Genomic DNA, 26,215 nt, shown 5'->3' on the forward strand with positions numbered 1-26,215 from the left:
CTCCTTCTAGTTATTGATTACTGCTTAATGAGGAACAGACAGCATGTTCTGTTTAATATTATAAATGTAAAAAATGACAATCTGGTATTAAGTTTATCTGCCATGTCTGATAAGAAGACTGTGGACTATTACTTTATAGGAATACACCGACAGTTTGGTAAATAATCAATTTCATCGTCTCTACTTTACTTTTCTGTTTTTGGTGTAAAACTCAAATATAATAAGAAGGATACCAACTTTGAAAAAAAGCCTCAGCAACTAACCAGCAGCATCATTTGAAAAGGTTTATGTGGTTTTGGCCTGCTTCCACCTTTAAAGCTAATATGAAAACTTCACTACCCCTAAAAAAACCCCCAAAAAAACTATTTTGGAATTATTAAAGGTGCCCTGTGGAGTATTCAAAAATGTTTCTGTTTAAATTCAGTGTTACTTACTAAAACATGCGTCTATCCTTTAACTTGACCTGAATATTTACAAAGCAGATTTTTCTTAAGTTTGAAACTTGCATATGTTTACTTGCTAGGAGCCTTCACTTTCTTCCTTGTATCTGTTGCAGTGGTTTCCGTGAAACTATTGGCAGGGGTGTGTAATGTATGGCATCACCTGCACAAGGACACCAAATGTGCACCCACATGATAAACCTTGTTCCATAGTGCTTGTACTGGTCAAAAGCTCCACAGTGTACCTTTAAGCTAACATTTACACCTTCTGTAACACTTTCAACCTGTCCATTGCTTTATATTGGACTCTTTCAGTAGAACTGCATGTTTAAGTAAAAAGAATAGAGAGCCAAGAGTTTAGGTTTTTAATAATGTTACCTTCACATTTCATGAGAGAATTATACTAAAAATGCAGCAGATAGAGGACACGATCTCTGTAGCTCAGGATATTGAATAACTTAAGAATGTTAGAGCAAAAAGATCAGGATTAGAGAATCCTGAAGGATGCTGTCTTTTTAAATCATATAAAAAAACCAAGTCATTGTTACATCTGATATTCTGTGTCAGATTAGCCATTCATTTTCCGTTTGAAATCTTGTCTGGTTTTCGCCTCGACTCTGTGTCCCTTTTTTTTTATGTGGTCTTGGGTTTTAAAGGTTAACAAGGCCAGAAACAAATTAATTATGAATAACCTCCCACTCCAAATGTTCAGTGTCGCAGACAAAAAAACATCGTGCTATAACTGAGAGTTAAAGGGCTGCACAGTTTGTGTGGATAGAGGGAGATAACTGTATCATACAATAGAATATCAGAGGTCCTGTACATTAAAAAAAGAAAAGGAAAAAGGAGTAAGCTCTTACTTGTTTGCGCAGACCTGTTTCAAATCCAAATTCGCACTTAGCTGGACATATATTTGTTTATACGGTTATTAAAGTTAATTTTTATATTTATTTTAAAACTTTAATCACCTTCTATGTGTGGTAAACGGTTGTTTCAGTCCTTTGAATCATTTGCTGCGAGTCCTCTAGATAAGTGTGTCTTTTTATTAACGGAAAATGTAAATTGAGTATTTATCCATCCCTTGTACATTATCTACATAATGACTGTTTGGCTTATTTGAATACATATTAAACATTCCGCTTCATGCTGGGAGTTTTCAAGCTGCAATGATCTGAAAATATTTTGAACTGTAACTATACAGAAGGCAGTTGTATTGAAAAAGGACTAAATATAAAAAAAAATAGAAGCACATTTAAAGTATGTAGTTGATTGGTTAATGTTAATGTATTTTGGTTTCTGGACACACATCTGCTATACAAGTCTGCTCTGTCTAACCAATTGCCAATTAGAAGTTAAAGACCTGAGAAAAGCAATGCATGAGTATTTTCTAAGTAATGAGATGCTTTAAGAAAATGTGTAATTAATGTGGTGTGGCAGCGGTTTAGGCAGGGCATCGGAAACAGAGGAATGCTTTGAGCATTGTTTTCTCTAAACACAAAAGGCTTCTCATTTATAACAGCACGCCTGCTAGCTCAGTACTGGGGTGATCATGTCAGGGTTTTCTTCACTGAAACGCTAGTCAGTTTTCTGTGATGCGCTGGCAAAAGCTCTGCGGCTCAGCGGTTAATGACACAGGACGATGACGATATGCATAGTCATCAGTTTCAGTCAGGCGTCATCCGGGTGAATAAAACACCACCAGGCTTCTGTACATTTATGTGTTCAGTGTATTTGTGTTAGTATGTCTTCTTTTCTTTCTCTACATTGCCCTCTTCACGCTGACATTACAATTCCTGTCAGAACAAAGAGCCGGGATAATTCTGTATGGAAGGGAACAACAATGGGCTGGAAAATTGATAAGTCCCAAGGGTGCCATCATCATATTGTTCTGAGCATTCGCACGGAGGAGCGATTTTTGTTTCGGTGTCTTCCGCTTTGCACGCTGCTGTTCCTTGTCCCTTTGTCTTAAACAAACACCTGTCACAGATACGAAGGCGATACTTGTCAGCTCACTTACGGCGGGAGCATCGCTGCAGCGTGCAGTCGTGGTGGCGATGTTCCAGACTGTTGGGTTGCTTGTTTTAATTGGACCACCACTCTTTCTGGGCACCTATCTGGGTGATATGCAGCCAACTGCTGCTTTTATGACGTACGTGCACAGTGTGATTTACTGTGACAGTAGAGGACTTCCAATGCTCTTAAGAGCTCAGAGAAATGACTCTTACACTATGAGCTTTGCTGGGGTTTGTCCAATAAGTATTTAATTATCTCCTCTTTTTAAATCCCTTATTTTGCTTCTTTTCATAGTAAAAGGTGAATCAGGTTTGTCGATGATATTAAGTACTTGAATTCAAACACACCATGTATGTATTTACAAGCCACCAGCATCAGTTATGAGAGGCTGACTTTTAGTTGTGAATTAATTAACAGTTGCTTTTGTTTACTTACCAGTTGCACCTGATGAAATAGCTGTTTATTATTCTGCTTGTAACGCTTCAACACTTTTTCGCTATGTGGGTCATCACATCCCATTATCATGCTTAACATTTTTTTCTTCAGTCTCATGAAATCCGTAGAGCATGCTTTCTAAAAGGCTTTTCGTCTCGTGGGGTTGGGCTTCTCACTGTCATTGTGATTTAACTTGACATGGCATGTTGACTGGAACAGTTGTTCATATTTGTTTTTCATCCAGAGGTTTGATTTGATCTGCAATGATGTGAAGTAATTCTGCATTCAGTAGAGTGGGAAATAGGACCAACATGATTATGATTATCACTTATTTATCTTGATATATGTTATTCTATTACCTCTGTAACTCAGTCAGAAATCGAGCCAAATGTGCTTAAAGTGTTTTGCTAGTAATAAATGATCCTACTATACTCAAATTTTCTGAAAAATATGCAGTTAATGCTATTATTTGAAATGTTAATTCATCAATTAGACATGAGAGCTTAAACGCTTTTTTCACCACATGATGATATGGAGAGGAATTTAATGAAACAATTTCACAGTAACTCAGCCCTAGTTATTATGATAATGATAAGCTTTTGGACACTTAGAGAATCTTTAGTCCACCCATTCTTAGATTTAAAAGTATCCACTGAAAGGGTGATACGCTATAATATGTTATTTTTAAAGAATTGGTTATTCAAATCACATTTTTTTCCTATTTTAGCCTTGAAATACAATCAAACCCACTTTGTTTGAGACTATAGTGCAAGTACTGCTAACATTCAGAGCAGAGCATCTGATACAGGCCACCTGTAGGCAAAGATTTATTTCCAGGTGTCACATGGGGAATAGGAAGAGCTGAAACAAAATTGCTTCTTTTAAACCCCTCATTGCTTATTGAGAAACACAGCAAGACTTGATGACTACGAACGGTTGTTTCTTGATGCAGGACATGCTTTTTATACAAATAGATAACAGTGCCAGAGCAAATTCAGTTTCATTGGATTTGATATTCTCATTATTGTTCTAAGCCTAAAAAATGGATTGTTAGTCGATAACTGCTGTACTACTTTAACCAAGAAGGCCGCCATATCCCTTTGTTACAGTGTAATGGATTCATCTCTTCCTGATAAACCAATAACCTTCTTATCTGTAAGCATTTTTGTTATCGTGACGCCAATACACCTTCTTCTCTGAGGGTTAGAAGCAGTCTTGTCCCAGCGTGCAGTCCAAACAAAAACACACTGAAAAAACCCCAAATCAAAATCAAATTATTCACCTTTTAAAAGAAAACCTCCTGTTGACACATAAAAGGCTTCTTTAGTATGGAAATCCAAAGCATACCTCTTATTGTATCTGCAGACTTCCAACACAATCATACATTCAGCTCAGGACTGTGGATGTACGGAAAATAAACTGGACACTTAATGCTTGCATGCAATGTGCAGCGTCCCAGCTTTGCCTGGATAAGGATTACCTTCTAAGAATTGCTTTGCCTTTTGTTTGTTGTTGTGTCTCTGTCCTCTACAGGCATCATGGACTCGGCCCGAGCAACACAAGGTATTCTAAATGCATGACTTTTAACTACACCCAGCCATTTTCATGTGAGGGGAGTCTAAGTAAATTCTGGATGGACGCAGATCAAATTTCTTGATCAAATTAGGGTCAGGAAGAGTATAAACCCCGAGAAACATGCCAAGGGGCACCTGTCTGTCTGCATCTCTTCGTTTTACATGTTTGGTTTACATAAAAACTTAACATGCAGTAATCTACTTCAGCCTGTGTTTTTTCTTCCTTTCAGACCTTTAACATACCTGCAGGAACATAAGTCAATACAAGACATCTGATGTCTCTGTCCTCCCACCAGTGCTGCAGATCTCACTCAATCTGATGGCAATTCTTGATTTATAACGTTAAGATCAGAAAACAGTTTTTTAAAGCTTTACTTTACTAATTGGACAAAAGATAAATGAATATGTATGCAAGAGAAAATTAAAGATTATCAGAACTAGGGACTGTTCCTGTAATAAAGTGAAACTTGGCAAAAGAAAGAGCTGCGTAAGAGCCTTTCAACAAATTACTTCCCTATCAAATATGTGTTTTACATATGTGAGAAAATTGGTGAGAAATACCACTTTGTCATTTCTAATATTAGTGCTGAGTGCACCATACTAAAGGACGGTACAGATCCATCATTTTGGCTTTCAAATGAATAGAACATTTTGCTCTCACGAAGTGTGCCGTCGATGATCCGCTCATCACTGTTTCAGGTGCAAGATCAAATACTAGGTTTGCCATTGTTATTTATACTTTTGTACCATTTGAAAGGAAATGAGTACATATTTTTAGATCATTTGGTTCCTCAAATAGCCTTTCTATTTTATTTTCAATTTGCAGGAAGCTCTGCTGATCAAACAAATTGGTCTTTTCCTTTTACTCCTGTAACATTTTTAGAATGGGTCATTTTTTACATTCCAAAAATCAGTAAGTTTTGACATTTTGACATGCATTTATTAATAACACCAAGGATTACAAAACATTTAGAAAAGAAAACCGTTTCCCACTGTACTCACTGCAGGGGGTGAGGAAGACTTTTCCATCAAGTACATGCTGACAGTAATTTTGTGTGATTTATAATCATAATTAATAATAGTCAGCTTTATTGATCATGAATAGACATACATATATACATACATGAAATGTATCTTCTGCATTTAACCCATCCCTGAGGAGCAGTTTACACATGGTTGCAATAAAAACATTTGCATCAGCAGTAGTACGCTGTATGATGTAGTAACACTTTTAGTTTTCGTGTCACTTTCTTTTCTAGTAAGCTTCCTAGTTTTCCAAGAAGGATAAAGATATTAAAAAGCAAGTGCCACTTTTCCTTAAAACAAGAACACACACGACTTAAACTAGAGTTATGCCATGCTACTTTTATTTTATTAAGCATATTTCAGTTAACTGATGTCTCACAAAATATATCTCATATTTGTGATTTCAGTTTGTAAGTGCATTGGTTTACATTAATGTATGGAGCATAAGTAATTCTGACTTTCTGCCATAATGATTTGGGGTTTAGTTCACCTGCACTCTGAATTGATCAGTGTGTCTCTCTGCAAGATATCCCATTATAAACCACACAGGGGAGGAGTATGAGCACGGGGTAGTATGAGCATTCTGAGCATGTTTGTTGCAAGTGCGTTGTCAAGCCACGGAAGGGAAAGTACATTCAGGGGAAGGTGCATTTGTATGCAGGATCAGCTAAGATTTGGTGAGACATGAGTTTAACATGTCCTCAGTGTATTCTCAATTTTATGCTCTGACGTTCCAGCAGTGTCTCTCTCCTCTGCCGGTAAAGCTGCAGAAGCTGTTGGAGAGCTCTGCTGTCAGTCTGGTCTGATTTATTAGAGGGGATTCTGTCTGCAAGTCTTTATTGCTTGGTTTTGTATATTTTTCATAAAGGCAGTAAAGTCAACAAATAATGGATGTTTAATAAGTATGTTTCTTATAGACAACTACTATGCTGCATCGTGCATTCTGAAAATACATTGTTATAAAATATTAATGAATCACAACATTAAGTTGCAGTGAAGATGATTGATTTTCCTCCGGTAGATGATATTCAAATGGGGTTCAAATGGGGAATGAAACGGTGCAGAGAAACGGTCTATATGTTTTTTCTGGTTGGTGATATTTTGATGCTGCATTCTTTTAAAAGTAGGAAAACACAATTAAAAAAGACTTAATATTGAAGCATACTGACTAACTTGGACATTGAGGTGGTACATAGTGTGGCACGTTGCACAGATGAAGGTGTCAGAAGCAGTGCTACAGGGGTTGAGGGAGAATGCTTTCTGCACAGGGGTCAGAATAAAAGGGTAGTGTGTTATGTAAGTGTGTCTCTGGTCCTGCTATCCGCTATGCATAATGAATGCCCCAGACATGCTTTGTCTATTGAATTTGAATACAAACTAGCGAGGGTTTTTCTTACATGGCTGCCCAGACTGGGCCCTAATTCCGTATGTGTAAAAGCATCCGTGTCATTGTTTCGCCTGCAGCTTGGATCGAAGCCATAAATGGCTACTAATAGCGAGGCCTAAATATTCAATTCTGCAGCACCTTATAAAAGAACAATCCACAAAAACACCAAAGCTTTACTGTATAAAAGAGTACTATATAAAAAAAATAATGTCCCAAATCCATAAACTAATCTTCAGACTTACTGAGTTTGAATACTTGCTCTGCCATCAGCAGCATTAATAAACACTTGAGGAAAATAAATGTTTAGAACCTGCATAATACATGTTTTAATGAGTTATATCCCGTATTAGAAAGTGTTTCTTTAAAAGGAGAAATTTGGTCCGAAACTGTACACCCACAGTTAAGTATCACATGACAACAGCAACCACAACAACACAGACTTGTTGACCCTGAAGGTCAGGAAGCCACTTATGGCCGGATGTTGTAACTCTGCATATCAAGTTAATGAAACCAGGTATCTGTAGAGCAGCGAGGTCACTCACACATCTCATTAGCCAGCTGTCTTTTGCCATTCCCCCGGTTTCAAATGCTATGTGACTTGGCGTGTGCCCTTCATCACTGGAACTGGGGCAAGTGCTGGACGTGGGTTCAGAGAGCATTGCATCACACGGTACAAGACATAAAAAACACTGCAAGTCATTAACTTGAAGTGTCATTTTACAAAAACACATCTGATTACGTGCAGTGACTCTTAAGCCCCATCTGTCTGTCAACATAAAGTGCAAGTGTGGCATGTAAGGTAATGCTCTGCTGTCTAGCATCATGCATCAGCATATTTCACAAGTTGGTAAGCCCTCCGTGAGAAAAGCTCTAGATGGTTTCTAGTGCCTTCTCTCATCTATTATTGATAAGCTCCCCTGTTCTGTCAACTGTGTCCTTATGTTTCCACGTTTTCACAGAGCAGACTGTGCCTTTTTCATTAGCGTAATGTCTCTTCTGGTCGTTAAAGGCAGGCTTTCTTAAGTTGATTTTCTTTTTTTTTTTTCAGGTCACACTTCTTTTCGCAGAAATGAGCTATGTGTAAATGTGCATGATGGTAATAGAAAAAAACTGATGGAAATGGTTTGCTTTTTTTTTTTTTTCCTAAACCAAGCTATTTTCTGCTCCCATTTAGAGCCTGGATGGAAATGTAGTGGTGAGGAGTGATGCTCGTGTGTCCTCCCTCACTCTGAAGTATGTCAGGTATACAGATGCGGGTCAGTACCTGTGCAGAGCACGCAGTGCCATTGGAGAGGATGATCAGTCGGCATTTCTGGAGGTCCGCTGTGAGTACAGCATTTCATTCTCTCTTGATATAAGTGTTTCGACTCACAAAATGAGTACCTTTTAATAAAAGCAACTTGCTAGTCTTGATCACCTGAAGCACTTGAATTCTCTTTTATCGAAACAACAACAAAACCTTAAAAAAAATGTCAGAATTACATGAATGTCTTCCACTAGATGCCCCCAAGATTCACGGAGCAGTGGCAGTATATACCTGGGAGGGAAATGCTGTCAATGTCAGCTGTGAGGTCAAAGCTCATCCCAGTGATGTATCTATTGTGTGGCTGAGAGACGGACTGCAGCTCCCCAACTCCAACACCACCAACATTAAGATTTTCAGAAGTCCATCAGCCAGCTACCTGCAGGTACAAACACACACGTTTCAAACCACGATTTACAGTTCATCAAATGAACGTACACATATACACACAGCACTTCCGTGTGCACTCACAAACACACGCACACCCATTGTGTCATCAAGATTTCATGAGCATAGACTTGAAGTGAAGGGGTTTTCTTTCAGCTCCATTGTGAAAAAGAAAAGAAATCTGATGAATAATTCAGTAGCAGGAAAGCTCACAGCGACAAATAAAAATAGGCTACTCTAATGGACCAAAAAAAGGTCACCTTCAGAGTGTTTGACACATACACATTTGTTCATCTGTTTTAGTTCACTGCCCTTCATATATTTGTTTTTTCTCCTCCAGATAACCCCCGAGTCTGAAAATGATTTTGGGAGCTATAACTGCACTGCTTCAAATGAGATCGGCACAGAGTCCAAGGAGTTCCTGCTCATTCAGGCCGGTCAGCTGTGATTCTGTGATTCATATTGGTTTTGCTGTTTTTAATTGAATTCTTCTATTTAAAGGATTAGTTATGATATGCACAGTGTCCACTCTCTATGAATGCTTAAAACATTGATTTTTAGTGAAGACAAACAAATAATCAGTAGACAATTTCATTGTAGCGCATTCATCATATTACAAGTTTTTTCTTGGTTTCAGGAACATTTTTCATTAAAACACTTTGGACCAAAACATCTAACACAATACAATATAACAAAGAGCAGTGTTTGTTTAGATGGATGATAGATTTAGATGAAAAGGCGATGTAGCAAACATCGGATAATTTAACGTTCCTTCTCTCTGGTTGTTTAGAAACTACTGCGGCTCTGATGATTTTACTTAATGTTAAAAGAAATGTAAAACAGAACATAGTTTTGTGCACAACAAAGGGTTTAGGGTGTGTATTCTGAATTTAAAGACAATTTCTCAAAGTTACAACATTTCATTGTAAAATGATCTCACCACCAGCTGTTACCAAAGACTGTATAATCAAAAGCACATCAGACGGATGGTAAATAGAGCAGTGCACTCAAGCCTCAAGTAGATTAATTGAAAACATGGTCAACCACTGTAACCACACTGTGGCTTTTCATTTCAATAATCAAAGTGATTCAATACAGATCTGTGCTCTAACATTAATGTAAGAATTTAGAACAGCTACCAGTACTCTGATATGGCCAATCTCGTTGCTTTAAGTAGTTAAAATATTGTAATTTTCTCTCAAATAGAAAGTTCAGTGGAAGAAAAACAAATATTTGGTTGTTTTGATCATTAAACTTGGCTAACTTGAATGTAAGTGAGGTGATGATGTGAACTACAGGTCAGACATTTTCTCTACAAATACAAAATTTAGGAAGGCAAAGTTAACACAAAAAACTTGCGATATATATATATTATTTATTTTTTTATCTCCTTGAACACCAATACCATTATATTGAAACATTACATTATACTTAGCTATATGCAAGGGGTTTGAATGCATCTAAAATCCTTCTTTTTCCACCTGAAAGGTTTATTTATAATTAAAATCTTTCAAAAGTATTGTTTTTTTAAAAGGCCTGTTGCTTTATTTCTGAAATTAGTTTTCTTTCTGCAATTATCATCATTTAATGCTGACTTGAGATTAGCTGGAACTTGAATCTGTTCGTCATAGGAGCGTTTGAATGTTTTATTACCTGTCTTTACTTTTATTTTCTGAGGTAATGTCAAGAGTTTGCAGCATTCAGTGTCTGAGGAATGGCATTTATGTCACACAGGGAACATTTCTTACAAAGCTGAAGCAGTTTTAGATGCATTTGGGACCGTTAGTGAGCTCAGTGTGTTAGCGTAATGGAACAATGGAGTCTGACAGCGTCGGCGTGCTGCAATCTCACAGTTTTTGTTCTAATAGCTGTATATTTCCTCCCTTTACCAGAGGTGCCATCGGCTCCATCCATCAGTGAAGTGAGACCCTTCTCCACCACGGCACTGATCCAGTTTGAGGAGCCAGAATCCACTGGAGGTGTTCCTGTCCTGCAATACAGGGCGGAGTGGAGGGCTCAGGGCAGGGGCAGCTGGGTGCACAGGGTTTATGAAGTCCAAGATGGTAAGAACACAAAGCAAATCAAAAATGATGGTGTTGTTTTGGAGAACAGGTTTTTAAGCAAATGGTAATAAAAAAGTAGGTATTTAAGGGTTTGTTTTTTACGTGTGAAGGTTTTTGTGCAGATGACCCTGAATAAAATGAAATTTTCATATATAACTTTTATTAAATAGTGTAACACAAGAGAAATAGACAATAATAAGAGGAAAGAACGTTATCCTATTCCAAAAGTAATCCATACATGATGATGTTGGCTTTGAAACAGCTGTCAGTTATTTCTGTTTCTGTGTATGCTGTGTTTAAACCTTTTAGACCATCACTAAATAGGTTTATCTGTTTAAACATTGTTGGAATGAAACGAGAATTGAGCTAATCAGTGTTTGCTTGTGATGGAATTAATTATGCATGTTTTATTTAAACTGGGGGTGTGTTTGTTTCACAGCTAATCACAATTATCTAGGTGTTCTCAACAGGGATTGCACTGCCTCTGATATTTTATAACAGGCTACACCAGTGAGGCGACTATCACAGACCTGAATCCAGAGACCGGCTACGAAGTGAAGTTGTCAGCCGTCAACGGCAAGGGTGAAGGTGAAAGCAGCCCTGCTGAGTTCTTCAAGACGGAGCCTGTCCGTAAGTGGCACATGTTGCGCAGTTCACGGCACACTGTAGAGCTTTTATCATCCCCCTTCTCCACAAACACATCACCTGAAGTCCTCTCTTCTAGGTCTTTGAGTGGGAAGTGCTTGTCCATCCCATAACTGATCTATAAAAAACCCAATGAAGTGTATTGAACTGCTGAACAGCAACACACACACAATTTAGCCTTGAGACTGTTTGGACAGCGTCAAAAAAGCTTCCAACAGTGTATTTTCAGTCTAAAGTTTGTCCTCTCCAAAGTTTATTTTGTTTGTTTGTTCAGGAATTAAACTGACAACAGGAACTCAATGACCTCTTCGTTTTGTTTGTTGTGGGTTTTTTTTCCATGGAGGGTCCTTGAAATCTAAGAATTCAGTAAACATGATTGTCATATAGTCCCACTGGTTCAACATCATCTTGCTATTTTGCAGATTAAATTTCACTGCGATTTCCTAGCATAGGTTGCACTTGGATCCAGTCGCACAATAATTTAAAGTCCACAGTTTTTATAGTATTTTATTAAGCTCATAAAGTGCTTGGCCCATGTAACAGAGAAGTATCCCTCAGTCCTTACAGCCTCATAGTGAATCTTGAAGCCATTATTTAGTTTTTAGCCCCCTCTGTTGGTTGGGGATGCATGTTTTTGGAAGAGAAACTGCACCACTCGGTTGGCTTCGTATTGACTATGTTGGACATGATTCATTGTTGTCCAAACGCTGATCAGCTCCTCATATGTTAATTTCAAAATTTTATCTATTTTTTTCATAATTTGCTCATTGGTCTGTTGTATTCATCAGGCTGCACTTACAAAAGTAAGTGTTTCATATCTTTTGGTTCAGCTCTCAGTCAACTGACTCAATTTTCACTGACTCTGTAAAAAGCTTTTTTTTTTATATATTTAATCACATTAAGATATATATTTTCATGATTAGTTATTTTTCATTATAATGCTTTAACAGCATTCTCTCAGCTTTGTTTGAAACTCAACTGTCTCTCTGTTATTGACATGCAAAGCCATGGCGAAGTCAAGAAATCAGTGTCTATTTTGTATTTAAAGACTACATTATTTATTGACTTAAAATATTTATGGTTGATGTTTAAATTATTGCTAATTGGGGACTAAGACAGCAGGCCAAATCAAATGTTGTTTTTTTACATTTTGTAATAGCAGCTCGAGTACACTGAACATTTTTTGATGTCTTTAGAGTCGATAATTTAAAAACTAATTAGAATAACTGCAGTAATTTTGCTGCAATATTTTTCTTGAAATACAATTTTACATAAAGAAAACAACTTTTACTTCCTTGTGCCTTAGAACAGACTTCCACTGTCATGTGTGCTGATTCTGTCTCATCACAGCCTAGATGTGGCGTCATTATATAAAATGTTTTGTTTCCCCTTGCTTCTCCGGTGCAGTCTGGCAGGAATGTGTCTCACTAAACTCTCCAGTGAAGTGTTATTGCAGAGGTTCAGGTAGTCATTTGTGCAGACAACTGATTCTGATTGCCTGATATCTTCTCTTTTATGTCCCTAGACGGCATTTTTCATTTTTTCACTGAAGAAACAGGTTTGTTCTGTAGAGAGAATAATAGACAATTAGTTTGTACTGCCTTAGCTGTTTCTATCCCTACAGGATAACCCCCCCACCCCTACTGATTAGCTGCATGTATAATGACTTTAACGCATTGCACATGCATATTTTTATAGAAACTGTGACCTTGTATGGCCTGATTATAAATGCAAACTCTTCTGTGTCTGTAACCTGTAGCTTTTATCTCACTCACATTATTTGATTTGACAGCTGAGTTGTCCAAATATGAATATTAATATCATATTGATTTGCACCTGGTGAATTTATTCACTCAATGACAGTGTTATGAATGAACACCAAACTTTGTATTTGAAAAGCAGCACATTTCCCTTCTGGCTCCGGCTATTTGGTGTTTGGGAATTACTTACATTTGGATTAGGCCCTTCAGAATTGATTAATCAGTTTCCTTTCAAATGATAAAGTCTTTAAAATCAAGAGGACAAGGCTGTATGTCTACTGCACGTTTCCCATTGAGAACCCAATTTGTGCTCAGTTGTCTTTTATTAGTATGAAAAACTGTGTTGTGATTCCACATCTTCCTGTTTTAGTTTATCTCCAGGTCATTTCAGTTTTATTTATTTTTTGTCCTGTACCTTTGTTCTGTCTCTCATGTCCTCCTTCCTCTTCCAACCACTCACATGTGTCATTTCATGTGACTGTTATTTGGCTTTCATGGTTCTGATGGTCCCACTCCACTCTGCAGAAGGTAACTTACTGTTGCAGATTTTTTGAAAGAAGACCCCTCACTTTAATCGGAGAATCCCTCAGTTAAACAACACATTAATTGCTTCTATGCAATCATGTAATACAAGTCTACTTCAATCCCATTAATCAGTCATGTAGACGTTTGCCTCAGCAGGATAAATGAGAGAGAGCCAGAGCTGTCTTCACGGTAATATATAACAGTCAAGAGTGTTTAATATCAGCACCACTAGGATGGTGTTGATAGCACGCTACCTAAAGGGATGTTACCTATTCTTCTTTTAGGATGTGTTCCTATAAATCAAGTGTGAAATAAACCGAGTTTCCTCTAATCATAAGAGAATCATTGTCAGTGTCTACAACACATACCTGCAAAAAAACTGCCCCCATCAGCAGTTTGCTCTGGTTCTCAATCAAGAGTTTGTAGTATTCATGCTGAGAGCAATAGTTACCCTGTGCATCGTACCCCCCATATGGTTTATCATGTTTAACCTTAGGCTGCATTAAAGGCTATATCAACTAACTTGGACCGATTTATCAGGGTTTTGAAGGCAAGCAATATTTTGAGTGAGAGTAGGAACAATAACCAATAACAAATTCTTTCTTGTGGTCTGAAATAATTTATTTATGTAGCTCTTTTCCAAGCCAGGGTTACAATTTGCATCGCAGTTACAAAAAAGAAGATTAAATTAAATACAGAAAAGATTGTTAAATAATAATACAAATCAGGGCAAGATTTTTATTTTATTTTTTTTATATAAGAATAAATAAGTCTTGAAAGAGTTTGCTAATCTGACTGCCAGAAGGAGAGCCAAATGGAGACAGATTGGGAAACACTTTAAAATTAATTGGAAAGATTTTGATTACAGCACCTACATTAGTCAGTAATAATGCAACACAAATTTAAACGGATTGTAGTGCATTACAATAGTTAAGAAGCGAGCAGACAAAGCAATGGATGATTCCTTTTAAGCTGGAATGAAGAGGCACCATTCTTTGGCGATGTTTTTCTAATTTAAAATATAACAGGACTAATTAAATTACTTGATATCTTCAATTTGGAATGATAAAATTACCCCCTACGTTTATGTAAACCAACATTTAGTTTGAAGCCTTTAGTGAGTGCTTATGTGAAATTTCGAGTCTGATTCGGGGCTAGAACTTCAGTTTTCCTATAATTCAACTGCAGGTAATTAGGACTGATCTCATTCAGACAAATATAGCCACATTTGAAATATGAAAGTTTCCTAGAGTTTACCGAAACATAAAGCTAGATATCATTGATATAGCAATAATCAGAGACAGACTGACAGATAATGAAAGTTGAAAGAAAATAGTAAAACTCAAACATTTCACCTCGTGGTGATCTTTATAGGTAAACCCATTTATCATGCTGTTAAATGCATATTTTACAATAACTCTCAGTCTATGAGAATTAACCCTTTCCCCTGAAGCCTTGTATGACACTGGCTGAATGTCACACATCAGATAAGCATGTGGCTGTGTGTCACTGTGGTAATTAGTCTTAGACTTACCATCTTGAGGCGAGCAATTAAGGAATAGCAAGTGACTTAAAGGACAACAACAAAGAGGCCAATTTCCAAGTTGTGACTTTTACTTCTAATCTATGTTTTTGTTTTTCTTTGCTCTACAATTCTGAAGGTACCGGTGGACTGATAGAATATTCTCCCAATAAAATAATCCTGTTGTTCTCTGCATCTTTTCAGTGAGACTTTAAACTTGCTTGTGTCCCTGTAGGGAATCCCAATCCTCCTAAACTCGAAGGGGCTCTTCAACCCAAAGGCAACTCCCTCAAAGTCCGCTGGATCAAGCAGGACGACGGCGGCTCACCCATTTTACATTATCTCGTCCGCTATAAACCAGTGAGTATTGTGATCACAACTGAAATGATTTGTCCGCATCAACTGAAGCTACTACTTTGATAATAGATTGTTTATCATTTAAGTATTTCTTTAGGCAAAATCCCTGTGTACTACGTTTTAGGGTTGTCCGTCCGTGTGTCCCATTTCTGGTCAACGTGATATCTCAGCAATTCTAATGATGGTCCATGGTTCTGACGTCTTAAAAAAAACATGATTTAAAATATAAACAATATAAAAATATAATTCTGCTAATTTGAAATAATAAGGTGATAAATTAATAAGTGAATTTGACAGAAAAATAATTCTAAACTATTTTGATAATCGATAAATCCATTAAGCCAAACGTTTTGATTGCTCAAGCATCTCAAATGTGAACATTTTGAAGCTACTCCTTCTCTTACATCATAGCAAACTTTGAAGACGTCACAGTGGGAATAAAATCAATAATATCAATAATAATCAGTTATTCAAGGAAATAATAACACTGTAGATAGATCGATAATGAAATAATCGTTAATATCTACCGTAAAAGCATGAACTGTATATATCTCTGTGTGTCCTTTAGATACAAGTGTCGGAGTGGAAACAAGAAATCCGGCTGCCCAGCGGCAGCGACTACGTGGTTCTCAGTGGGTTGGAGTGGGACACAGAGTACAGCGTCTACGTGGTGGCAGAGAATCAGAAGGGCAAGTCCCTGCCAGCTACCATGTCCTTCAAGACGTCCACACAGCCCGATGCCATCCCAGGTACCCTCCCTCAGGTCACTCGCACTAAACTGGAACTAAACAGCCAGAAAACTGAGGAGCCAAACTCAAAGCTCCAAACCAGAGCGTAACGTTCTATTTTTAACTCTCTAGCTCTGAAAGGTGAACGACAACTAAATAAATCTACAGAAAAAAAAAATGATTTCCTGGACGGCGGTGAGCCAGAAATGATTTTCCAGCTGAATTTTCACACTTTAAAGTTTTGACAGGCCTTGCTAAAGGAGCTTGAGTTTGCGCTCGCAGAACTGGGACAGGCTCTTTCCACAGAGGATGAAATGATTGCCTCTGAATGATTGTAGTTTTCCTTTAGCTTTGTTTACTGCTAAAATAGCAGCTAGAGTTGATAGTTTGTCCCTGTGTGGAAGCAGCCTTTAAATTGATCCTTGATAACCGCTGATTAACTTGTACCTCGAGGGCTTAACTGCAGCTGAAGGGTTTTACCATTCGTACTAAAAACAAAACACACACAGCTTGTCAGATTCCCTTTAGGTGCTAGACACTGCCGAGTGCTTTGCTAATACATCACCACAGACCATTATGTCTTCTTCTCACTTCTTCTTTTTCTAATTCATTTTCCAATCTAAAGCATTTGCCACTCACCCACCATTGAGTCACCATCGAGTCCACACGCTGTAGTTTTCCCCTTTTGTGCTGTGCTTTTGCTTTGATGTGTTGCTGTATATTTTTTTTCCTCCCTCAATACAACAAATCTGTTCCTTTATTTTCACTTTGGACACATTTTCACTTCTCTCTTCCTCTGTTTTCCCCACCCCTCTCTTTTTTCCTCTTTGTTTCCCTTCATTTCCCCCTCCTTCTGTCCTGTATTCTCTTTCCCTTTCTCTCTTTTTTTATGTTTTTAATGTTCCTGCTCTCTTGCCTGGTTCTGGACATTGGTGGGGTGGACCACGTGAACATTTTCGTCTGGCCCTCTGTGCATTATGGTGTGGTCGGTGGCTGTGCTGCCCCTCACTCCTCAGCCAAACAGGGCTGTTCATCCGTGACATGCACTTTGGTATCACTCGTCATGTCCCTCATCACCATATTCCTGCTCTCATAGTTTTAGTGGGGAATTCACACCGTAACTGTAGAGGAGAGCTCGGCTTTCTCTGGCCTGGCTGTCTCTTTGGACTTTTTCACTCTTAGAAACAGACTTTGTCTATGACAGACGTGTCTCTGTTATGCGTGAGAAACGGGTGCTGTGTAGATTCGGAACAGACCAGACAGACATGCTGAACCAAAGGCAGTGGAAATCCTCGGCCTCCCACAGATTCACATCCTCACCATTTGAACAGCTAGTCATCAGCACTAGACAACAGAGAGGACTGCCAGTTTACAGTAATGAACATTAGCGGAATTGAAATGAGGTTATATTAAATTAAATAGCACTTAGAATAGAACGAAGGCTGAGTGATAGGCCTGACCGTTTACATAAATACTATTATATTCTTAAATCGCTCACAAAATTGTGCATATGTACTGTAACGGTTTATAACATTGAGGTTTACATTATTGAAAACTGAAACCCTTAACTGAAATTTTTTTTGTTATAACAATATTGGAAAATTTTGACAAGCAGCTGTTTATTGAATTATCAAAAGGAAACTGTTATTTGTGTGCTGTTTACTAAGACAAATGTCCATATATTTCTCATGCATGTAATTGTATCAAATTTCATTCAAAAATACCTGTTTTTATACATTTATATTGGAGGGTGCTTTACTCAGCTGCATTTTATTTTCTAGCATATCTTGATTAGTTTTTGGTACCTAAAGAGTGACTTGTTTCTAGAATCAGAGAGGATATTTTAGAGAGTTGACTTTAAACAAGAGAGAGAGTTGACTTTTCTCAATATCACAAAAGGCTCTGATGCAAAGATGCATCAGAGCCTTTTGTGATATTGAGAAAAGCCTCACATTCATTTTGTCCGTAAAATATCCTGCATTTCTGGGTAACTATCAACGCAGTGTACGCTTTGGTTTGCTCTTTCTAATACCAAATAAATTTGTTGAATATATGTATATATATTTTACGTGTTTTTAATGATAGCCATAAAATAAATGATTGAACACAAGTCATTGAGCTCAGTCTACACAATCATCCCACTGAATCTAAATTCATGCGGAGACAACTAGAAAATATCAGTGCTCATAACAGGTGAGTTGTTTCTGTTTTATGGAAGTATTTGTAGTTACAGTAGCATAGCTGCACCTTTATTGAGTTGTTTCTGGCTGTTTTTCTATAAAACTGCATCACGCTACAGTTGTTCAGCTCCCCCTCTTGTCTCTTGTCTGGCAGATTTGGGTGATGAGGCAGCGCTCTCCATGGGCATCATGCTCTGGGCAGGGATCCTTGTAGTAGTATTTGTTCTCCTGCTGCTAGCTGTCGATGTCACCTGTTACTTTGTCAACAAATGTGGCCTCATCATGTGCCTCTGCGGTAAATCGGGCACAGGGACCAAAGGGCACAACGTGGAGGAGGGCAAGGCAGCCTTCATGTGAGTATCAGCGACAACAACTTACATGCTGTTCAATCTCTTCAACGGTGACCGTTACCCTCGGCCAGATTAAAATTAAAGTTCAGTTATACTGCAGGGCCTGATTTTCTTTTTTAAGCTCTTCATAAATACAATTTACTTCACAAACTGGCACCTTTGATATTGTTAAAGTTGCTCTAATAATATTTCTATATTAACAACGGATCAAATGACAATGTGTAAATTGGAAATTGGCACTTGTGGTGACAAACACAGAGAATAATCACCCAGCTCTGCTGTTCCCCTCAGCTCCACCACAGTTTTTTTAGTCATTTTCTGATTACCGTTTTGTTTTTGAAGCCCGAAACTTAACTGTATTGTTTCAGCATAACTGATGTTATCTGCATGGTTTCCAGTTCAGAAGAAAACCTCTCATAAACTGTACGCTACCTGCCCAGCACCAAACGTCATACAGACAAAGTTTAAGAAAATGCATTGTGATAAGAACATAATCGAATCAGCAGCGACATTGAGATGGGATCTGAGCCAGCTGTAAATGCAATCTGTTGTATAATATTACAAGGTGGAAATGGGGCTTAAGACTTGTATTTATCAGGTGGCCAGATACATGACTCCAAGTCAATGCTAATTTTGCTACGTGTCTGCTGGATGTGTAAACAGTGTTGTGTTTACAGCTTGTTGCCCAAACAAATCTTAACCATTAGTTCAAGTTAAAAAATGTCCAGGTTTGAAGAACAATAACAAAATGTAGATGATTTTTGAAAGACTTGTGAAAATGATTTCATGAAAAAAACAAAACAATGTGATGTTGTGTGAGTAATCAATCTTTGATGTAAAATGTATTCCAGGCATTGTTTTTATCAAGTTTTTGTTGTTCACATTTTGTCTACTTCATCTACTGTATTTCTACTTTAATCAGTGACTTCCTACATTCCCCAGAAGGTCATTAAGGACTGACATTGAAGAAGATTAAGAATCTTAGCTGAAGGTTTTATGTTTAGGCTGATAACACAAGAGCTAACTGGGGAAGAGTTTTTCCATTTAAGAAAAAACATTGTGCCTCTTGTGCAAAATCAACATCTTGCAACTGCAGTGCATTATGGTCCGCCTAGTCAGTATCCGCAGGAACAGGAAAAAAACACAAATCAAAGAGCCTATAAAATTTAAGAGTGGAGTGCCTCTTCCATTAAAAATATGAAGGATGCTGGACTTAAGTCAAGCATTGAACATAAACTCTCTTGAGCACAATTAGGCAGCTTAGAATCAATTTGAGTGGGAAGTTGCTTTATATATTGATTTGTGCTTCATGCAGTGCAGCCACTTGTACTTGTAGCTAACTTGAATATTCAGACTGTGACTAAGTTAAAAAGATAATCCACTCACAGCTTGTGTTGACATAATTACTGTCTTCTTCTCTTGTATCACCTCTTCTCATGGTGGCAGATATGATAACTGTCCTATGAGATGATCTGTTGCCATTTAACAAGGTATTTCTCTCTGTGCTCTGCAGGAAAGATGAATCCAAGGAGCCAATAGTGGAAGTCAGAACAGAGGACGAGTGCACAGCCAATCACAACGCAGCAGGACCCACAGAACCCAATGAAACCACACCTCTCACAGAGCCAGAGTGAGTAAAAACTGACGTACAGTCCACAGCCTTTTTTACCGCTCAAGTCTCTTCAGCTGTCGTACATTGCACTCCACTTCAAAGAATAATGATCTCCTTCAACAGGACAAAATTTGAAACTTTTTTTAAAAAGTTCCGATCATTCTTGAGTGGAGTCCACTGAACCGTGTGGCTTTTCTGTTTTTAATTCCCTTTCAGAGGGATTACTGCACTTTGTGTTTCTTCTCCAGCCTTTGGAGATTTTCTGTCTCATTGTATCAAGGTTGAAGCAATACCAGTTAAAGACACAGAAAGGCTTTTTGTCCTCTTGAGTGTGGTCAACTCATATGAAGCCCATTTGACAACCTCAGCAAGCCATCTCACTTTATCAGCAGTCTGGAAAAATCAGATGATCCAGTATGATTGTCACTGGTACTGTTTAACCCTTTATAGGTGGTACTGCGTGGTTCTGTAGTTTTCGCCAAGAAGACTGGTGCTTTTTTCTTTTTAGTACATTAGTTTTCCGAGTCAGTGTACTCCATGTTGGTGTGTGTATGGGATGTATCCTTTGATGTCCACTCACAGCATGACGCCCTCTTTTTCTTTGTTTCTTTTTCTCGCTGGGCTTAAAAGTTTCTGTTTTTAAGTTGCTTTGTCTATGTATATGTGAATTTTCTAAAGCCGACTAATCCCTCTGCATGCTCTCGTCCGAGGCCACCCTTCCTCTGTCACAGTCACCCTGGTGTCTAGTCTGTGTGTCTCTGTTCTCTCCCTGCTCTCTCAGGCTGGCGGCTTACACTGCTGCTCTGGCACTGGACACCCTCTCCTCCGTAGCCACCAACTCTGACACTGCCACTGCAACAATTGACCCCGCTCAGGACAGCCCCTCTAGCGAGACCACTACCCTCACTTGTAGTCTGTCTACCCCAGCCAACGACCCCTCACCCACCCCTTTCCTGGCTCCGGCCCCGACTCCAGAGTCGACCACGGCCCCTCCGACTCCCCTCATCTTCACCTCCGACATCGCAGCTAAAATGGCCCCGTTAGTAGAACAGAGAGGGAGTAACAACCAGGAAGAAGGGGAGAAAAAAACCACTCCTCCCTGTACCCCTGAACAGACTAAAGTTCAAAAATCTGGGACACCGATACCACCGAAGCGTAGGCACTCTCCTAAACTTGCAGCTCTGAATGCTAAAGGTAGCCCGCCTGTATCTCCACTGGCTGCGTCTTCCGCATCATCCTCTCCTACGCCTGAAACCAAGAAACCTGCTCCGAGGCCACCTGTCAACAAGCTTCCCATACAGAAACACACTGTAGCCTCAGACACCGAGATGCCAGCGCAAACTGCCGCCGCTCTAGCAACCACTGCCCCGCCAAAACCAGACCCTGATTCAGATACAACTGCCCGAGATCCTAGTGGGAGTAGCCTTACTGCCTTTGAAACTACAAATAAACCTGCTGACCAAACTGTTGATAATAACACTGCCAAAGATGCTGCAACTAGCTGTCCTTCAGTGATCCACGGTGCTCCTAAAGTCCTGGATGCTGAAGAATCTGCCCCTCTAGTTGCAGACGCCCCCTCTCCTTTACCTGTCACTCATATTTCTTCTACTCCCTCTCATGTCGAGGCGCCGTTTTCAAATGATCTCCTCACATCGCCGACAGACACGTACAACTTTCTGACCCCTGACTGGGGGCCCATAGGTGCAGATTTAGAGTTAGAGCTGACAAACGGGACAGAAAGACCCTCTCCGACTCTCGCAGACCTCATTAGCCTAGAGAGCCCGCCCTCTGACCCCTCTCTGCCCAATGGAGACGGAGCAGACCTCCCCCCCTCAGGCCCAGTTCTGGAGGCGTCAGAGACTCTGGCCAAGACTGCTACTCCTGTCAACGATGAGTACGGCTCCCTCTAGAGGTTTATCTGTGTGTTCGTGTGTGTGCGTGTGTGTGTGCTCGTAACTTGTATGCTCATTCATTCACCACCGCATCTTGCCATTGACTACACAATATGAAATATTGTAATGGTAAACTGTGGTAATGACATTGGGTGAAATATTAGTAAGATGTTGTGGATTGTGACAGACGAGTGATATGATGGTTCTGTACTTTTATGCTTGTGTGTGTAACAGCGTCCACTTTTGCAAAATTCCCCACAAGAGCAGTTAAGTCCCTTTCAGACATGCACCTTGTTACATGATTGTGAAGCAATGTTTCATGTCTGTCTCACAACTGAGTAAGTGTAAAAGTCACAACGACAATATTACTCGGCCAGCAACATTTAACAAAGTCTGTATTGAATGCTGTCAGATTAAAGCTGCCAGTGAGCTTCAACACTCTGACAAGCACTTCAGTTAAACAGCTTCAGAACATACACCCCCCCCCCCCCTCCTCCTCCCTCCAACAGACATCTTTCCGACTAATCGAAGCTGACAATCCAACGTGCAGAGGGGAGAAAGCAAGCAGGGTTTGAACTTTTCTCTTTCAAGCTCTCTTTCATTTGTTACACAACTATCTCTGTCACTTTTTGTCTTTACAAATGTGTGCATCCCTATAAATACACTCCAGCAGAGACGGTCTGAAAGTGTGCAGCGTTATGATTTATATGATTATCCAGTCTCGCCGATGAAGGCAGGCGTTTCACTCCACCTTTGAGTGTGACAGTTCAGAACTAATTTAAATACCTTTGCCTTCTATCGTGGTAGGGCAACACTGTGTCCTACCACGACAACTACTTCTGTAGAGAAATAAATGCACGTCTTGTTCCACCTTCTTACAAAGCACTGTAACAAATGTATCACTTAATTATCAAAGAAAATATAATAACTTTTTTAAACCAAGAAACACTGTAAATCAACCAGTTTTAAGTTGTTTTGGTAACTTTTCGCCTGGGTTTCTAAAAATGATACTGTCTGACGTAAAAGGAAAAAAAAATATCCCCGAGAACAACAGAAATCCGACCTGTTGGACATTGGAAAAATAAACAGTAGAATTCTCTTATGAATTATTAAATTGATCAAATTTATTGAGGTTGAGCATCCCTCTTGCGACGGTCATAAATCACTGATGCAGCCTGTTAAGAGAACAGAAAACTCTCTTCTCGGTATCACTGCTTTACAACTCAGTGGTGCCACTACTCCCTCTCCAGCACCAGATGGCAATATCGCACAAGCATTGTGTCTTTTTCCTTAACACTCCCGTCCTGTCTGGATTAATCCCTAACAAACACCTGAGTATATCTGAATGATAAAACAGTATCACTGAAACGGATAGATGAATCCAGCAGTAATGTTTCAATTTTCATGTCTGAAAGTGGCTTTTTTTTGTTGTCTCAGGCAGTAACCGAATGCCTAAATGAGTGTTGCCTAAATCCCTACCAGCTCTGCTAAAGAGAACAGAGTTTAGACGGTGTTTAACTGCTCTGAACTGCAGAAGAGAGGAGAAGAGCTGCAGACAGGATCTAGATCCTGTGCTTCACGGTTATAAGATGAACTTGGCTGTCACAGTGCTCCTTTACTGTGCCATCACAGTCTCTTTGAATTAGAGCTGATAAATAGTTCATATTTGCTAAACACTGTTTTAGATCAGGAAGTTTATTCAATGATACTGGTATGTCATTATCTGTTTATTTATTTTTTTACTGACTGTTGTCAAGGTGGTGAAGAAATATGTAAGAAGACCTCTAAATAAAATCATTGTCTTCTTACATATTGGGTGAAGGTGTCTTTGAGAATAAATGATTAAAATTATGTCCAACTAAAGTGTTGTTTTGCTGAGTTTTTTGTTTTCTACCCAGGGATGACCAGATTTCTAATTTTGCACTACTCCTTTTTTCTATTTCAGGAAGATTTTTTCTGATGATAAAGGCAAACTGCAGGAGGCAGACTTATCAAACGCCCTGACGGAGATCACTGCAGAACACAACAGTGTCATACAGACAAATACCACTGAGAGCAAAGCATGATGGGCCTGGGAAACCCCAGCCTAATAACAAAACATTCTGCAGCTGCAGCGAGTGAGAAACACGGCAGGAGTTTTGATTTCCAGTGCCCTTAACTTCATATTCTAAACAACACTCACGTGTCGATTGGTTAGAGCACACTTTGACTGTACTTTCAGTTCTGGTTTTTATTCATGAAATGTTTACTACACCCAAGGAGTTTATCTTTAGATCATAAGAGATTTATTTTATTTTTTTATTGTTGTTTTATTTAACCAGTCAGGACGATTAAGGACAATCTCTTATTGTATTGATTGCTTGGTATATATATCAAATTAGACTCTACTTTCTTTTCTGTGCATTTAGTTTAAATTGCAGCTGCACATAAATATTGGATTATTATGAGAAATGTAAAAAAAAAAAAAAAAAAAAACCTGACTATATATATATAGAAATTATTTTTCTTATTTTCATGTTCTACTGTTCAAATGTGAAACTGTTTGCATTTATTTTAGTTTGGGCTCTTCAATTGCAGGCTCGTCTCATTTAATAGCTTGCACTGCATGTCCGACCTGCAAGTGGTTGTAAAGTTTTGTTTCCAAGGGTTCATTGTTTCACTTTGTCTTCTACAGGGATGTTTTAATTTCTCACAGATACGCTAGCATTGAATAAACAGACTTCAATGTTTGGAATATAACCATATTTTCTATGGTTATAAAAGATACAGGATTAACCCACGGCCAGCTTCAGGGGGAAAGAGTTTGATAGAGAATCCCACAACACATCGACAGTGAGCTTACCACAGTGATGGCTAAAATATTCATTAATAAAATGTACTTGATTCAAATGAAAGCAATTCATTGAACTCAAACGTCCACAGGAGGAACAAACTGCCAGCAGCACTGTTGATTCTCAGCCAAGCGTTGAAGAACCGTGAACCTTCTTAAGATCTTGAGCTAAATTTACGACTCTTATTTGTTTGGGGGGGGCAACAGCTCAGATAGCTACCGTTTCTTCCTCACATTAAAGCAGATCAAAGGTCTGGCTTCGTACTTTGAGTTCTCCTTTTGGAGCAAAAAATGTCCAAAAATCTAAAAAGCATTTTGTACTATTTAAAAAACTACAAAGATTTATTTTCCATTTCCTGCCTGCAAGCTTGTGCACTGTGCCTGTGTGTCAATAGATTGTCTTGTCATCAGTTTCTATGATAACCTGCATAGCTTTGTCGTGAGAGATTTAGCCTATTCTTTTTTTATTTAATATATTGTATTATTAGAAGAAACGTATGATAAATGGACTAATGTGGTCATTATAACGCGTGTAGTGTATGAAACTGTCCCGTCTCTCTGGTCACAGCACTATATATTGCCAGCTATAGTGAAGGAAGATGTTTTGAGCCTTGGCATGAATTCAGTCAGTACTTTATAACGTAAAACTACAAGGCAGATAAACGTGCCCATGTTTGTTTGGGAGAAAATAGTTCTCATATTGATTCAATGAGTGTTACCTTTGGGCTTGTTCTGGCATTATTATTATTACACATTGTTTTTTATTTATCTCCCCCAGTTGTTATTCGAGTGTTCTGTAATGTGGTCTTTGGATTTCTTTTTCTAGTTTTTGTCTTTTTGTACAAAAATTCACTCACCAAGAGCAACTGCTTGACAAGTTCAGGATACACATTGACAGGAAGCAGGGTGGTCCCACCTGCAACAGGGGATTCAACTTTTTTTGAAAAAAAAAGCTTTAGATAATAGATATCAAAGAGAAGTGTAAACAGATCTGACCAGCTTTACTCACCTTGGTCTCCGCTGCTGTTACCTGACCACCTTGCTCCCTTGTCACTGGATGCTCCTTTTGGTTTTATTGGGTCGAACTCAGAAAATATCTGTTGTGTACAGTCTGAGAGCTAACCCATTTACAAAATAAAAAAAAAATGGTTTCCGAATCTAATTTTGTCATGGCCCATTTTGTCAT

General features: G+C 38.7%; 1 protein-coding gene across 5 annotated transcripts in view; it reads left to right on the forward strand.

Annotated features, from left to right (window-relative positions):
• ncam1b (neural cell adhesion molecule 1b) overlaps positions 1-26,215 on the forward strand; it is a 66,793-nt gene extending 40,578 nt beyond the window's left edge. For 2 of the 5 annotated variants that reach the window (XM_054606607.1, XM_054606610.1), the window contains 12 exons: positions 4,422-4,451; positions 8,050-8,200; positions 8,376-8,563; positions 8,906-9,002; positions 10,458-10,628; positions 11,130-11,258; positions 15,316-15,440; positions 16,006-16,186; positions 18,500-18,698; positions 20,209-20,325; positions 21,089-22,201; positions 24,145-26,215. In XM_054606607.1, the coding sequence (XP_054462582.1) occupies positions 4,422-4,451; positions 8,050-8,200; positions 8,376-8,563; positions 8,906-9,002; positions 10,458-10,628; positions 11,130-11,258; positions 15,316-15,440; positions 16,006-16,186; positions 18,500-18,698; positions 20,209-20,325; positions 21,089-22,201; positions 24,145-24,265 (2,622 nt within the window). In that variant the 3' untranslated portion in view covers positions 24,266-26,215. Of the gene's footprint in view, positions 1-4,421; positions 4,452-8,049; positions 8,201-8,375; positions 8,564-8,905; positions 9,003-10,457; positions 10,629-11,129; positions 11,259-15,315; positions 15,441-16,005; positions 16,187-18,499; positions 18,699-20,208; positions 20,326-21,088; positions 22,220-24,144 lie in introns of all 5 variants that reach the window. The other 3 variants (XM_054606622.1, XM_054606629.1, XM_054606617.1) reach the window with 3 other exon arrangements.

The sequence above is a fragment of the Anoplopoma fimbria genome, chromosome 1 (assembly GCF_027596085.1).
Source record: "Anoplopoma fimbria isolate UVic2021 breed Golden Eagle Sablefish chromosome 1, Afim_UVic_2022, whole genome shotgun sequence".
NCBI classification, from domain to species: Eukaryota; Metazoa; Chordata; class Actinopteri; order Perciformes; family Anoplopomatidae; genus Anoplopoma; species Anoplopoma fimbria.